Here is a 15640-nt window from a genome sequence, read left to right as displayed (position 1 = left end):
TTCTAGCCTTCCGTGAAGTTTTCAAACCCTGACTGCTGCCCCATTCATATTCGACCCTCTGATCTTTCCTCAATTCAGTACAAGCTAAGTGACTACCAAGATATCTACTGGGAGTCGTGGAGTCCAGCTTGATCCTTCCCTCAATCCCCACGATAAAAGCATTATTTAGCAAAGATACACCGACAAGTGAATAGGGCTGCAATCCTAGCCTATTACACATCACCCACCCGTTAGCTCAGTTTGCCCAGGCCAGTTTTACCGGACCGTTATTGTCTTGCTGGAGATCAAATAACTCAGTCAAGATTGATGTTTGAAACCAAGTTCCTTCCCAGTGCGGTTAAAATTATACCTTTAATCTTCCATCCAATTAGTCACAGTGACGGCCTCAGTCCTGCCAACATTTTCATGATTTTATTTTAAATTACGATAAGTGTCATTAGCTAAATTTCAGCAGACAGTAATGAAATGAAATGAAAATCGCTTATTGTCACGAGTAGGCTTTAAATTAAGTTACTGTGAAAAGCCCCTAGTCGCCACATTCCGGCACCTGTCCGGGGAGGCTGACGTACCGGGTTTGACTGAACATTCATCATTTTGATTTCAGGCTCGATCAGAGAACTCCCCTAATAACTGGCAATCAGCTTCGTGAAACATGACCGGTTTATTCAACAGGAGCTGGGAATCCTCTTCCCAGCTAAAGTTTAAAAAATAATAATTTAGAATACTCAATTCATTTTTTCCTATTTAGGGGCAATTTAGCGTGGCCAATCCACCTGCCCTGCACATCTTTGGGTTGTGGGGGTGAGACCCATGCAGACACAGGGAGAATGTGCAAACTCCACACGGACAGTGACGCGGGGGCCAGGATTGAACCTGGGGCTTCAGGGATGTGAGGCAGCAGTGCTAACCACTGCGCCACCGTGCTGCTCTAGCTGAAGCTTTATTTAAAGGATCGACTATGCTTTATTATTTTGGAGTACAGTGTGAAGCCGGTTACTCACAACGATTGTGTGCCGTATGGCAGGATGTCAATGAGACCTCTCACCGTGCTGTTAGCTCCAGCACAGAACCAACAGCAGAGGAAAAGAACTGAAATCACCAGATTGTTCCCCTATAAATTGCAGCTGATATGACGGACAAAGTCAGGGCCAGTTGAGCAATGTGAAGAGGAAAACAAATAGGACCAGGAGTTGACGCATGCTGGCTCTATCGTGTTATTTTGTAAAATACATTTAGAGTACCCAATTTTTTTTCCCCCCTAGTTAAGAGCCAATTTAGCCTGGCCAATCCACCTGCCCTGCACATCTTTGGGTTGTGGGGGTGAGACCCACGCAGACACGGGGAGAATGTGCAAACCCGGGAGCAGCAGGGTGGCGCAGTGGGTTAGCACTGCAGCCTCACGGCGCCGAGGTCCCAGGCTCGATCCCGGCTCTGGGTCACTGTCCGTGTGGAGTTTGCACATTCTCCCCGTGTCTGCGTGGGTTTCACCCCCACAACCCAAACATGTGCAGGGTAGGTGGATTGGCCACGCTAAATTGCCCCTTAATTGGAAAAAAATGAATTGGGGACTCTAAATTTCAAAAAGAATATGCAAACTGCACAAGACAGTGCCCCAGGGACGGGATCGAACTTGTCCTCAGTGCCGTAAACTGCAGCGCTAACCACTGCGCCACTTTGACACCCCATATGGTTCTATTTTAAGCACCATTTAACTTTGAGATTTATATATTTTCCTCCCCAATTTGTCTAACCTTCATCAGATTACTGCAGTAAAAAAAAATATTCAGTAGGCCCCACCAAATTATGCAGTTTCATGGCACTGGACATAATCCAGGATTATCCTCTCACTTTAATCTGCCAGTCACAATCTGATTTGACCATCAGTCAATGTGCTGACCGACTGGGTAGGTGCAAGAAGCACTAATGGAAGATTGATGTACAGAGGACACAGCAGCTTAAAGTAGAGAGCTTTATATGTTCAGGGCAAGCTGGTTCTCTCCTTCCCTCCCAGGGCCATTCATAAAGAATGTGCATCAGCCAGGCTATTTAACCATGTGTTACACCACAGGCTTGATCTGTTCTCTCCTTAGCCCAGGGATACAGAAGCCCTGTGCAGCTGTGGCCACGCCCAGGGTCAGAGAATTCCATATTGGAGGGGGGGGGGGGGGATTGAACCAGGGTGGTCTGTTCCTGGTGGCCAGGCCCACCACTTAGCAGTGCCCGCTGCAGATAGATTGACAGATCTGCCATGCACGCTGAGCCAGGTGGTACCTTACACCGGCACTCTGTGCCAGGGGGAGAGGGTGCAACCTCTGCCTTTTAATTCTGTCAACCATCAATTACTCAGGCATGTAACCTGCCAGAGCCACAACAAGGGAAGACGCCTTCTTTCCCTCGCCAGCTTTCACTTCCCCTTTTACAGCACAGGATGTGTTGGAGGCCACAGCTTTGTACACAGGTGAGGAATGAGGATATTGAGAATAAATTCATTACAACAATCCGTGAACCAAGACTTTAAAAAAAAAAACAAGCTTCTCTGCTGTCCTAGAATTCTAATATTCTGCATTCATTAGAATATTTTTGTTAAAACTTCTTGTTCATTTGTGTTAGGGCGAAGTTCGGCAGGGCAGTGTACATGATTGATAACCGGAAACAGGGCTCACTTTCAGCAACAGAGGGCGACTGCTCACTGTCCCCCACACCCAAAGCCAGACAAAAGGAAACAGCACATTTAGAATTAAAATGATTAACCAAAGGCAGGGGTGTTTGTGGCAGCATCCATTTCAAACCTTCTTTTTCACAGGAAGCAGTTATACGAGTGTCCAGGTCACTGACTAAAACAAAATCCATTCCCCCCACCCCCGCCCTTTTTATTTATAAATGGAGGATGTGATTTTTCTACCATCCTCTTGTACTTTGTCTGGCTGGGCCCAGATACATGGCCTTTCAGTCATTGCTGATCACCCACATCACCAGTTATCAGGACTTTACAACTCTTCACCCCCTGAAAACGTTTCCCCACTGCCTTTGTTCGGTTGTTCAATGCAAATCAAATCGACGACTTAGATCGATGGGGAGCTCCTCGTCTTCAGGTGTCTGCTGTGACGCTGAGGCAGAGTGCAGCACTGGGAGAGGCCGGAGAACTTCTCAGAAAACATGGACATGGAGACAGGAAACGCAGGAAATTGGGAGCTGTGGGGCAGCGAGGAAGGGAGAGCGGAATGGAACTGCAGGTCGTGCACTGGCTTCCTGGAGGTAATGCACAGCAGACAGAGCAGGATGGAGAGCACGTGGTTATGCTGGTGGAACAAGGATTCCCGGCTGCAGGCTGCCACGAGGTAGCTGGAGTAGATTCTGTTGTGTCTGGCGTGCAATAAGTGGCTAAATATTTCAGAACATGACATGAGACAGCAGCCTCAGTTTTGGGAAGATTTACTAGCTCTAGAGTGGGTAGCGGCTGGGATTTCAGCCAGGCAGGTGTGAGTAGCAGCATCTCTGGCCTACTTTACAAAACAGAGGAACATGTGGCTGGAAATTGAAAAATCACACGACAGTCACCCCATAAAACCTTTACAAGGCCATCAGTCCAGTCACCATCAAATCAGCTTCTTGATGAAGACTTCCAGGTCATCTTCACTTTTCACGCCGACGAATTTGCCCATGACATCCCCGTCCTTTAGAGCGATTACTGTCGGGACCACAGTCACCTGCAAATCATTGAGGAAACACAGAATTCTTACACTCCTGTAACTGCAACTTTGAAAATGAAAATATGTCACTATTAGATCACAGTGCAACTGTTTATTGGGAATCAGTGACTCAAAAGCAGCCAACTCGGTGGGGAATCATTGAAACACACAGGAGAGGCCATTTTGTCCAGTTTGCTTGTGCTAGCCATTTGAAAGCGTTATCCAATCAGTTCCATTCTCCCCTGCTCTTTCCCCAGAGCCCTGCAATTCTCTTCCCCTCACTTCGATGTTTATCCAAATCACAGTTACTATTGATTCTGCTTCTAGGGCAGCACGGTGGCGCAGTGGGTTAGCCCTGCTGCCTCACGGCGCCAAGGTCCCAGGTTCGATCCCGGCTCTGGGTCACTGTCCGTGTGGAGTTTGCATATTCTCCCCGTGTCTGCGTGGGTTTCGCCCCCACAACCCAAAGATGTGCAGGGTAGGTGGATTGGTCACGCTAAATTGCCCCTTAATTGGGAAACAAAAAGAATTGAGCACTCTAAATTTAAAAAACACTCTGCTTCTGCTACCCATTCAGGAAACTTATTCAGACCAGAACAACTTGCTGCATTTAGAAATTCACTCTCCCTGTCAATTGCCTTAAATCTTGGTCCTCCTGGCTATTGGCTCTCCTGCCAGCGGAAACAGTTCCACCTTACTTCTTCTATCAAACCCCTTTGTGATTTTGAACATTTCTGTTCAATATCCTCTTAACCTTCTCTGCTGCAAAGAGAATCATTGCAGAATCTCCAGTCTCTGCGCAGAAAGGGGGACACAGCGAAGTCCAGAGCTGGAGATGCTACAAGAACAGATATTGTAGCTCAGCACCTTTTCAAATTGATTCACGTACAATGACTTGTGTTTAAGTCTTAAGTAAGAGAACACGGTAGAGATGATGATACAAGCAAATTACTGCGGATGCTGGAATCTAAAAGAGAAAAATGCTGGACGATCTCAGCAGGTCTGACAGCAACTGTGGAGAGAGAAGGCAGCTAAGGATTCGAGTCTGGATGACTCTCTGTTAAAGCTCATGATGCTGATCAGAGTGCTGCATTAAACCGCCACTCAGTCAGATTTGCTCATGTTGGGTTGGGGAAGGAACATTTCCCAGAGGATGGCCACTCTCAGCTCTACCAATAGCACTGTAGGAAGGCGCGTTCGGCTGAACCATCTGCAATGGGGGTCAGGGCCTCTTTAACACACCTCACTTGAAAAGCAGCTCCTGCGATAACAAGACCATAAGATTTGGGAGTAGAATTAGGCCATTCAACCCTCCAACATTCAATCATGGCTGATATTTTTCTCATCCCCATTCTTCTGCCTGGAACCCCTGATCCCTTGATTAATCAAGAACCTATCTATCTCTGTCTTAAAGACACTCAGTGATTTGGCCTCCACGGCCTTCTGCGGCAAAGAGTTCCACAGATTCACCACCCTCTGGCTGAAGAAATTCCTCCTCATTGGGGCCTCACGGTAGCATGGTGGTTAGCATCAATGCTTCACAGCTCCAGGGTCCCAGGTTCGATTCCCGGCTGGGTCACTGTCTGTGTGGAGTCTGCACGTCCTCCCCGTGTGTGCGTGGGTTTCCTCCGGGTGCTCCGGTTTCCTCCCACAGTCCAAAGATGTGCGGGTTAGGTGGATTGGCCATGCTAAATTGCCCGTAGTGTAAGGTTAATGGGGGGATTGTTGGGTTACGGGTATACGGGTTACGTGGGTTTAAGTAGGGTGATCATTGCTCGGCACAACATTGAGGGCCGAAGGGCCTGTTCTGTGCTGTACTGTTCTATGTTCTAACCGGAGCCAGACCGCCAGCAGAGTCACACAGATTGATGATGCTGGGCGCTGGAGAAGCTTTATGCCAGTCCGGTGTTTCCAGTTGTGCTGTGCTGCGTGGCTCCCCTAACACACTCCATCCTCCAGTACACACAAAGCCAGTGTCTCCAAGGAACATTCACGTGTAGCTCCTCCATAGAGACATGGGACAGAAGCGAACATTGCAGCATGCAAACATCCAGTCGCACCACTACGTCCTTCCCGTCAGGACGTGTGACGGTTGGTAAGAGGAGAAACACAAGTTGTGTGGATGGTGCTAGTTCGAACATTTTCCAGGTCAGGAATGATTCCATGGGCTTAACTCACTCGCCACGCCCCCATTACCCAGAATCCTGTGCTCTGATCCGATATCCCGGATCTGAAGCCCTACGTTTACCATATATTTTTGGAGTGCAAAATCTGTCACTTTTACCTGGAATGACTGGAGTTAGAGAAGATATTCCAACGATGTGGGGAACAAACAGGGGAGTGGGATATGGAAACTTTCAAAAGGACATTGGGCCAAATGGCTTCCTTCTGAGCTGGATGATTCCGTTTCACCTCTACAAGCCTCATCAGCATCGCAGAAAGTCCAGGCACAATCCCTGGATGCTCTGCAGCTCCTGCCTGGACTTTCTGCGATGCGGTCTGATAAAGCCTCACAGAGACCCCCAATATAATCCCCACCCCCGAGGCCTCACCAAAGCTCTGGGTGGCTGCCCTCCCCCACCCACACGTGGCCTCTGGACATGAATGCGGCAGGGTGAAGAAAATAAACCAACATCTCCCAATCGTTGACTCTTTGCACTGTACCTCAACTCCTTGAAATTCCATTCGGGTCAAACATCTGCTCGCTCCCCCACCAGATTTACTGCACATTCCATTCAGGAATGTACGGGAGATAAATCGACCGACTGGACTGGACTGGACTGAACCCAAGTTAAACAGGTCTGTTTAGCTGCTGTGGGGTGAGTCAGCGAGCTTCAATTCAGGCACGCCAACCATGAAAGGACAGATGCTGTGGCTTCAGGTTAGATGAGGTTCAATAGGCACAGGGAGGACAGTTCCCTGGACAAATCGGGGCAGAAAGCATTCACCCGACAGGTTTCTTTCTCCAGCTCAATCATGCTTAAAATGCTAAATTGGGCCCCAATCAAGATTGGAATTTGAACTTGCACAATGCACAGAGCGAATGCCTGGCTGCTTCTACAGTCAACTAATTCTACACTGTGATAAAAACCGAATCCACGTCATTGCCTCGGAACAGCTCTGCAATGCTCAAGACAGATTAGCTCAGAGCGTTTCACTTTCGCCTCAGTGAATCTTCCCTCAATATTCTCCGCCCTCAAAAGCACCCGATCACAGAAGCAGAGTGTCCAAATCCTTACCCCAAAAGGGAGGGCAACAGTGACGGTCGAGTCTGCAACTCACACAGGATTGACGGGCACTTAATTACTCCAAAGAGGAATGGGAATATGGTTCTGGCAGGCCTCTCATCTTCCACCCTCCATTACCCCAAGGTGGTGGCGTAGTGAGTGGTATTGTCACAGGCCTAGTAATCCAGAGACCCAGGATAATCCTCTGTGAGACCTGGGTTTGAATCCCACCTCGGCAGATAGTGAATCATAGACTCCCTACAGTGCAGGAGGCCATTCGGCACATCAAGTCTGCACCGACTCACTGAAAGAGTACCCTACCTCAGCCCAATCCCCCACACTATCGCCATAACCCCACCTAGGGGCAATTTAGCATATCCAATCCACTCAACCTGTACATCTTTGGACTGTGGGAGGAAAGCGGAGCACCCGGAGGAAACCCACGCAAAAGGAAGGAGAAAGTGCAGACTCCGCACAGACTCTCACTTGAGGTCGGAATTGAACCTGGTGCTGTGAAGCAGCAGTGCTAACCACTGTGCCGCCCTAAATTTGAATTCAATAAAAGTCGAATGATGACCATGAAAACCATTGCTGATTGTTGCAAAAAAACCATCTCGTTCACCAGAATCCTACAGTGCAGGAGGCCATTCGGCCCATGGAGTCTGCACCGGCCCTTAGAAAGAGCACCCAACTTAAGCCTACATCTCCACCCTATCCCCGTAATCCAGTAACCCCACTTAACCTTACTATTGTCCTTCAGTGAAGGAACTCTACAGTCCTTCCCCAGTCTGGTCTACATTTGACTCCAGACCCACAGCAATGTGGCTGGCTCTTAACGACCCTCTGAAATGGCCGAGCAAACCACTTCAAAGGCAATTTGGAATGGGCAGTTAATGCTGACCCAGCCAGCGATGCCCAAAATCCACAACTCTCCCGCTCATGCCCTAACTCGCACGGAGTCTTGTTCACCCATCCATCCTTCACACAATGACTTCCACTGGCTGCTTAATTGTTAAATTCTTATCCACGCTTCCAAATCCCTTCATGACCTCGCCCTTCCCTATCTCTGTAATATCCTCCAGCCCTGCAATCCTCTAAAATCCCCTCTCACACCCGGTTCCGGCCTTTTGCTTGTACTTATTTATTCGCTTGTCGAGAGGTCAGAGGCAAACCCATTCAATCCGGGTCAGATACGGAACTTTGGACAGATGGAGACTCCATACTTTCCGACACCGGAAAGCTTCACCTTCATCCAAGGAGCGTGTACGAGGGCCAAAGGGACCCAAAACCATTTCCTCCATTTTTGTCAGCAGCAAACAAGGTAAGAGAAAATGGTGGGTTGCGCAGGTCGGCCAGCGTGGGTCACGCAGGTTGGCCGGCGTGGGTCGCGCAGGTCGGCCGGCGTGGGTCGCGCAGGTCGGCCGGCGTGGGTCGCGCAAGTCGGCTGGCTGGTAAAAATGGGTCCCCGGAAAAAAAATTTAAAGAACGCGGCTCCAATGGTTTGGACAGGAGCTACAGACTCCTCGGCACCAGAGAAAGGGGGTGGGACTCAGCTTGATGGATTGGCTGGTGGTTATGAATTGGCCCAAAAGGCCGTACTCTGCCCAGTAACAGGTGGCGATTGGACCCTATCCCAGTGGAACGATTTTCAGAGTCCTGAGGAGTTTGAGTTTGACTCCTGGCAGCAGAAGGACAAGATCCTACTCTCTCTCGCCTCAGTGTTCTCTCCAGAAAGGCTGTATTTCTGAGTCTGCAGCAAAACTAAATGAATGAATGTACAGGAAAACCATTACAAGCTGCAAACAAAGACGAGAACCTTCTCTCTCCCCCCAGAAAGGGTATGTTTCTAAAACTACAGAGACCTGAATAAACCTACAATAAAACCACAAACTTAAAGCAAGGTTACATTTGCTGCATATTTAATTCTCGTGTTTACATCTGTAATTATTGGGCAGCGAAGGGCCAAAGACTTTGGGTCTTTTTCAAAGAATTATTGGTTAATTCACCCGTGTTGTGACTCCAGGTCAAGTGGGGCTGTAATTGACCGTGCACTAGCCCAGGGCAAGTGGGGCTGTAATTGACCGTGCACTAGCCCAGGGCAAGTGGGGCTGTAATTGACCGTGCACTAGCCCAGGGCAAGTGGGGCTGTAATTGACCGTGCACTAGCCCAGGGCAAGTGGGGCTGTAATTGACCGTGCACTAGCCCAGGGCAAGTGGGGCTGTAATTGACCATGCACTAGCCCAGGGCAAGTGGGGCTGTAATTGACCGTGCACTAGCCCAGGGCAAGTGGGGCTGTAATTGACCGTGCACTAGCCCAGGGCAAGTGGGGCTGTAATTGACCGTGCACTAGCCCAGGGCAAGTGGGGCTGTAATTGACCGTGCACTAGCCCAGGGCAAGTGGGGCTGTAATTGACCGTGCACTAGCCCAGGGTGCCATAATAAGTGAATCAAGGCACAACGCTGGAAGGAGCATTAAATCCTGCAAGTGTGTTGTTTCGTTCTGCTGCTTCGAGCCAAGTATTGGTTTGATAAATGAAGCTCAGCAAATGTGCAGATTGGGATGAGTTTTTTTAAACAAGTCCTTTTGTCCAGCATCAAGTAACGTAATTACATGCCGATACCTGGCTGCACAGCGGTGCAGTGGTTAGCCCTGCTGCCTCACGGCACTGAGGAACCGGGTTTGATCCCGGCCCCGGGTCACTGTCCGTGTGGAGTTTGCACATTCTCCCCGTGTCTGTGTAGGTCTCACCCCCACAACCCAAAGATGTGCCGGGTGGGTGGATTGACCACACTAAATTGCCCCTTAATTGGAAAAAAGAATTGGGTACTCTAAATTTATGGGAAAAAGGAAATACATGCCCATACCTTGTACTCGATGGCGAGGTCTGTGTGATCGTCTATGTCAACTTTTGCCAATACAACCTTCCCTTCCTGTTTCGCCACCATCTTCTCGAGTCTCGGACCAAGAGTGCGACAGGGGGCGCACCAACTGATGGAGCAGACAAAGAGACAGTGAAGGTGGCTGCGTTTACAAGGATGACAATTATTACTTTAACATCAATCGTCTCAACACCCCACTTGCATTTTGAGCACAGTCCCCAGGAACCTCCAGCACCTCACCTAAATGGTGATTTGTTACTGGATCTGACGCACCAAGTACAGGCGGAATATTCCACTTCTCAGTCAGAGTCTTACAGCAAAGAAAGAGGCCTCTCGGTCCATCATGGCCATGCCGGACATCAAGCACCTACCTATTCTGATCCCATTTTCCATCGCTTGGCCTATAGCCTTGTCTGCTGTGGTGTTTCAAATGCTCATCAAAATGCTTCTTAAATGTTGAGGGTTCCCACCTCTCCCACCCTATCAGGCAGCGACTTCCAGATTCCCACCACCCTCTTGGTGAAAAGGTTTTTCACGCAATCTCCTGCTCCTTGCCTTAAGTCTGTGCCCCCCTGGTTATTGACCCCATTACTGGGGTTAGGTGGATTGGCCATGCTAAATTGCCCGTAGTGTAAGGTTAATTGTTGGGTTATGGGTATACGGGTTACGTGGGTTTAAGTAGGGTGATCATTGTTCGGCACAACATCGAGGGCCGAAGGGCCTGTTCTGTGCTGTACTGTTCTATGTTCTATGTTCTACTAAAGGGAAAAGCTTCTTCCTAGCCATGTCCCTCATTATTTTGGCCTTCACTGCACGAATGAAAGCAACCCCAGCCGAACCAGCTTCTCTTCATGGCTGCAGCCCCATCCCAACCAGCTTCTCTTCATGGCTGCAACCCCAGCCCAACCAGCTTCTCTTCATGGCTGCAACCCCAGCCCAACCAGCTTCTCTTCATGGCTGCAACCCCAGCCCAACCAGCTTCTCTTCATGGCTGCAACCCCAGCCCAACCAGCTTCTCTTCATGGCTGCAACACCAGCCCAACCAGCTTCTCTTCATGGCTGCAACCCCAGCCCAACCAGCTTCTCTTCATGGCTGCAACCCCAGTCCAACCAGCTTCTCTTCATGGCTGCCAAGATCAGCATAATCCTCAGGCTTGTAAACAGCTTGCTGTGTTTAACCAACAGCTGTTACTTACATTGAGGTACAGGTGAGGCACCAGGGTTTGGGAAACGGCCAGAGTTGATGTCATTGACTGGATCCTGTCCTTGACCTGCATTGACAGACTCACATACCAGTATAAGCTGCTGGACAGTAATCAGAATTTGGAACGCTTGTCGATTCTTTTCCTGTTCTATCCCAGAGATAACAAAGAACATATACAGCCCCTTCGGCCCTCCAAGCCTGCGCCGACCATGTTGCCCGTCTAACCCAAAACCTCCTACACTTCCGGGGTCCGTACCCCTCTATTCCCATCCTATTCATCTATTTGTCAAGACGCCCCTTAAACATCACTATCGTACCTGCTTCCACCCCTCAACCAGCAACAAGTTCCAGGCACCCACTACCCCCGGTATACAAAAACTTCCCTTGCACATCTCTAAACTTTGCCCCTCGCACCTTAAACCTATGTGCCCTAGCAATTGACTCTTCCACCCTGAGGAAAAGTTTCTGACTATTCACTCTGTCCATGGCCCTCATAATCTTGTCGACTTCTATCAGGTCGCCCTTCAACCTCCCTCGTTCCAGTGAGAACAAACCGAGTTTATCCAACCTTTCCTCATAGCTAATGCCCTCCATACCAGGCAACATCCTGGTAACCCTCTTCTGTACCATCTCCACTGCTGGTAGCATGACGACCAGAATTGAACACTATATTCACTAAGGTTCTGTACAGCTGCAGCATGACTTGCCAATTTTTGTACTCAATGCCTCAACCGATGAAGGCAAGCATGCAAGATGATGGCCAAAAGACATCCCTCCCCCACACACACACATCCCCAACCACACACACCAAATCTGTGCCTGCCCTGAACTGTACAACGTGGTACGGTAACGAACAGTGCCTTTAATGATTGAGTCCAATGATCTCCAGAAACCGTATTATTCTAAGACAGGTACCAAGCCAAATATGATGTTCCTTGTGATGGTCAAATCCGATGTTCTTACCCTCCTCCAGTTCATGCAAACTAACCCCCTCCAAAAAATAGGATTCCAGAGCCTCTCTCCACATCTCAGTAACATCAAAGCTGGACATTTTCCAAAGCCTGTAACGCACTGTTAAGTAGCAGCTCTCAATTAAACTCTGCAACCCGGGGATTCTGCCGATCCTGGTAGCCATGAAATGGGGGCATCAAAGACACTGGCACATGGCTCACCCAGATTTTTATGGCTGTTACCTTCCACAAGATTGTTACCTTCCACAAGCAATTGGCATCCTATTTTTGGCAGAAGTGTACGTTACCCCACCTTTCATTGAATTCCACCGAGCATTCATCCAGCCAGCTGTGCCACACACTACTACGGATCTGTTAACACACACCATCTCCCAACACCAACCCTGCCATTCTGCTGCAATTGTAATCATTTTGTAATAGAAAGAGAAAACACAAGTGAAGACGCCACTCAGTAAAACTCAGCTTTGCCACACTGTGTTGCCTTGATTATTTTTATAATTATGCAGCTCTTATTAATAATCGTTATTATTAAGCATCTCCTTGAGGCCTTTTCCTGCCTAGTTAATACTCTGCAAATACAAAAGCTAAAAAAAAAGGGATTTTTTACTAAGAGCTACCATCTCACTGAGGTTACCCCCAATCCACAACTAACAACCTGCTCCGAAAACTCTGTTTACACTACATTTTGAAAGCAATGGCACAGCAGCTTACACAATATTCTTTTTTTTTTAAATTAATTCACTCAGTTTTCCAATATCAGCAGACCTCTCTTTTTTTTTTAAAATGTCAGTATCTGGATCCACCAAAAACTCAGTTTTTCCATGGGTATACCATATTTGTGTACTAAGTTTTGTTGAAATCTGCTCATTTGTTTTTGACCAAAATTGTTTATAGTCAAACAGACTAGCAACCAGGTGATCTCATTGTCTCTTGCTACCTCTGCACTGAAGGTGGGCAGAAGTAGAGAGAAAATTGATCAGCATGTCAGGAGAGGGGAATACTTCAGGTATCAGAGCTTGGGACAAAACTTGAGAAAGTTTCACACTTAGCTAAATTAACCAGCCCTCATGTAGACGCTGAATTTCTAGCTTTTTTTTTATATAAACCTTCCAGAGTTTTCAGAGCAGGTTATTGGATGTGAATTGGCCTGAAGCCTTCTCAGTGAGATGGACGATTACAATTGGGTAATTGTAATAATGCTGAGTCACCACAACATGGCAGAGGTATGCGCTATACCGTGTGCCAACTTGGTTTATTTCTTTCCATTCCCTCCCCTTAATTTCTCTACCGATTTCAACATTCTTGCCTTGGGATAAAAATGTTACAGGTTCAACAACTACTCAAGAGACTCGAGCACAGAGGCAGCACAGTGGCGCAGTGGTTAGCACTGCCGTCTCATGTCGGCGAGGACCCGGGTTTGATCCCTGCCCCAGGTCACTGTCCGTGTGGAGTTTGCACATTCTCCCCGTGTCTGCACGGGTTTCACCCCCACAACTCAAAAGATGTGGTTAGGTAAGTTGGCTACGCTAAATTGCCCCTAAATTGAAAAAAAAAGAATTGGGTAGAACATAGAACATAGAACAGTACAGCACAGAACAGGCCCTTCGGCCCTCAATGTTGTGCCGAGCCATGATCACCCTACTCAAACCCACGTATCCATCCTATACCCGTAACCCAACAACCTCCCCTTAACCTTACTTTTATTAGGACACTACGGGCAATTTAGCATGGCCAATCCACCTAACCCGCACATCTTTGGACTGTGGGAGGAAACCCACGCACACAGGGGGAGGACGTGCAGACTCCACACAGACAGTGACCCAGCCGGGAATCGAACCTGGGACCCTGGAGCTGTGAAGCATTTATGCTAACCACCATGCTACCCTGCTACCTCAATGTATATTAAAAAAAAAAGAGACTCCAGCACAGAAAATATACGCCAACACTCTACTGAAATGCTGAAGGAGCACTGCGCAGATGGAGGTCCTGTCTTTCATATGGTACTTTAAACTGCAGCAATGCAGCATAGTGGTTAGCACTGTTGCTTCACAGCATCAGTCCCAGGTTCAATCACAGCTTGGGTCGCTGTCTGTGCTAAGTCTGCACGTTCTCCCCATATCTGTGTGGATTTCCTCCGGGTGCTCCGGCTTCCTCCCACAAGTCCCGAAAGACGTGCTGTTATGTGAATTTAACATTCTAAATTCTCCCTCTTGTGTACTCGAACAGGTGCCGGAACGTGGCGACTAGGGGCTTTTCACAGTAACTTCATTGCAGTGACAATAAAGATTATTATTATTATCTGTTCTCTAAGGTTGAGGTAAAAGATCCCATTGCTATTCGAGCAAGAGGAAGGGACTTTTCCCCCTGGTGTTCTGCTCAATATTAAGTCATTAACCAATTTCAAGAAACAGATAAAGTCATTATCACATTGCTCTTGCTGCGCACACGGTGGCTCTTATGACAACACTTTACTAGTTGTTCATTGGCCATAAAACGCTTTGGGACATTGTGCCTGTGCTGTTGTGATTCTAAACAGAAGTCTTTCTCTTTCCCTTTTGCCTCACACATACATCAAGGGTACTGTTTAGTAAAAATTGGCCAGACAATGTGACTGAAATGCACTGCCTAAAACAGCAGTGGAAGCAGATTTGAGTGCTTATCTCAATGGGAATTGGAATCAATATTGGAGGAGAAAACATCTGCAGGGCTATGAGGAAAGAGCAGGTTAGTGAAGCTACTGGACAGCTCTTTCAATGGGCCACACGACATGCTGTATAACTCCATCTGATGAAGAAATACACAGATACATACATACATACATAGAAGATAGGAGCAGGAGGCCTTTTGGCCCTTTGAGCCTGCTCTGCCATTCATCACCATCATGGCTGATCATCCAACTCAATGGCCTAATCCTGCTTTCCCCCCATAGCCTTTGAACCCATTCTCCCCAAGTGCTATATCCAGCCGCCTCTTGAATATATTCAAAGTTTTAGCATCGAATTCCACAGGCTCACTACTCTTGTGAGAAGAAATGTCTCCTAAATCCTCAGAACCTCTGGTTCTGGACACACCCATCACTGGTAATATCTTCCCTGCATCTACCCTGTCTAGTCCAGTTAGAATTTTATACGTCTATGAGATTCCCCCCACATACTTTCGACTCCAGCGAGAACAATCCCAACCTGGTTAATCTCTCCTCATAAGACAGTCCCACAATCCCTGGAATCAGTCTGGTAAACCTTCGCTCCACTCCCTCGAGAGCAAGAACATCCTTCCTCAGAGAAGGAGACCAAAACTGTACACAGTACTCCAGGTGTGGCCTCACCAAGGCCCTGTATAATTGCAGCAACACATCCCTGCTTCTATACTTGAAACCTCTCGCAATGAAGGCCAACATACCATTAGCCTTCTTTACCGCCTGCTGCACCTGCATGCTTACCTTCAGCAACTGGTACACAAGGACACCCAGGTTCCGCTGCACACTCCCCTCTCCCAATTTACAACCATTCAGGTAGTAATCTGCCTTCCTGCTTTTGCTTCCAAAGTGACCTCACACTTATCCAAATTATACTGCATCTGCCATTGATTTGCTCATTCGCCCAACCTGTCCAGATCTTGCTGTAGGATCCCTGCATCCTCGTCACAATTCACCCTCCCACCCAACTTGG

At 48.1% G+C, this 15640-nt stretch overlaps 1 protein-coding gene across 1 annotated transcript in view; it reads right to left on the bottom strand.

Moving 5' to 3' along the window:
• Positions 1–2500: 2500 nt before the first annotated feature.
• Positions 2501–15640, bottom strand: part of txn2 (thioredoxin 2) — a 37725-nt gene continuing 24585 nt past the window's right edge. Inside the window, exons 3-4 of the mRNA XM_038783662.1 lie at positions 9783–9906; positions 2501–3707 (exon numbers count right to left, since the gene is read on the bottom strand). Coding sequence (XP_038639590.1) covers positions 3597–3707; positions 9783–9906 — 235 coding nt within the window. The 3' untranslated portion in view covers positions 2501–3596. The remainder of the gene's footprint in view (positions 3708–9782; positions 9907–15640) is intronic.

The sequence above is a fragment of the Scyliorhinus canicula genome, chromosome 23, assembly GCF_902713615.1.
Source record: "Scyliorhinus canicula chromosome 23, sScyCan1.1, whole genome shotgun sequence".
In the NCBI taxonomy this organism is placed as follows: domain Eukaryota; kingdom Metazoa; phylum Chordata; class Chondrichthyes; order Carcharhiniformes; family Scyliorhinidae; genus Scyliorhinus; species Scyliorhinus canicula.
This window is presented reverse-complemented; position numbering and strand designations above follow the sequence as displayed.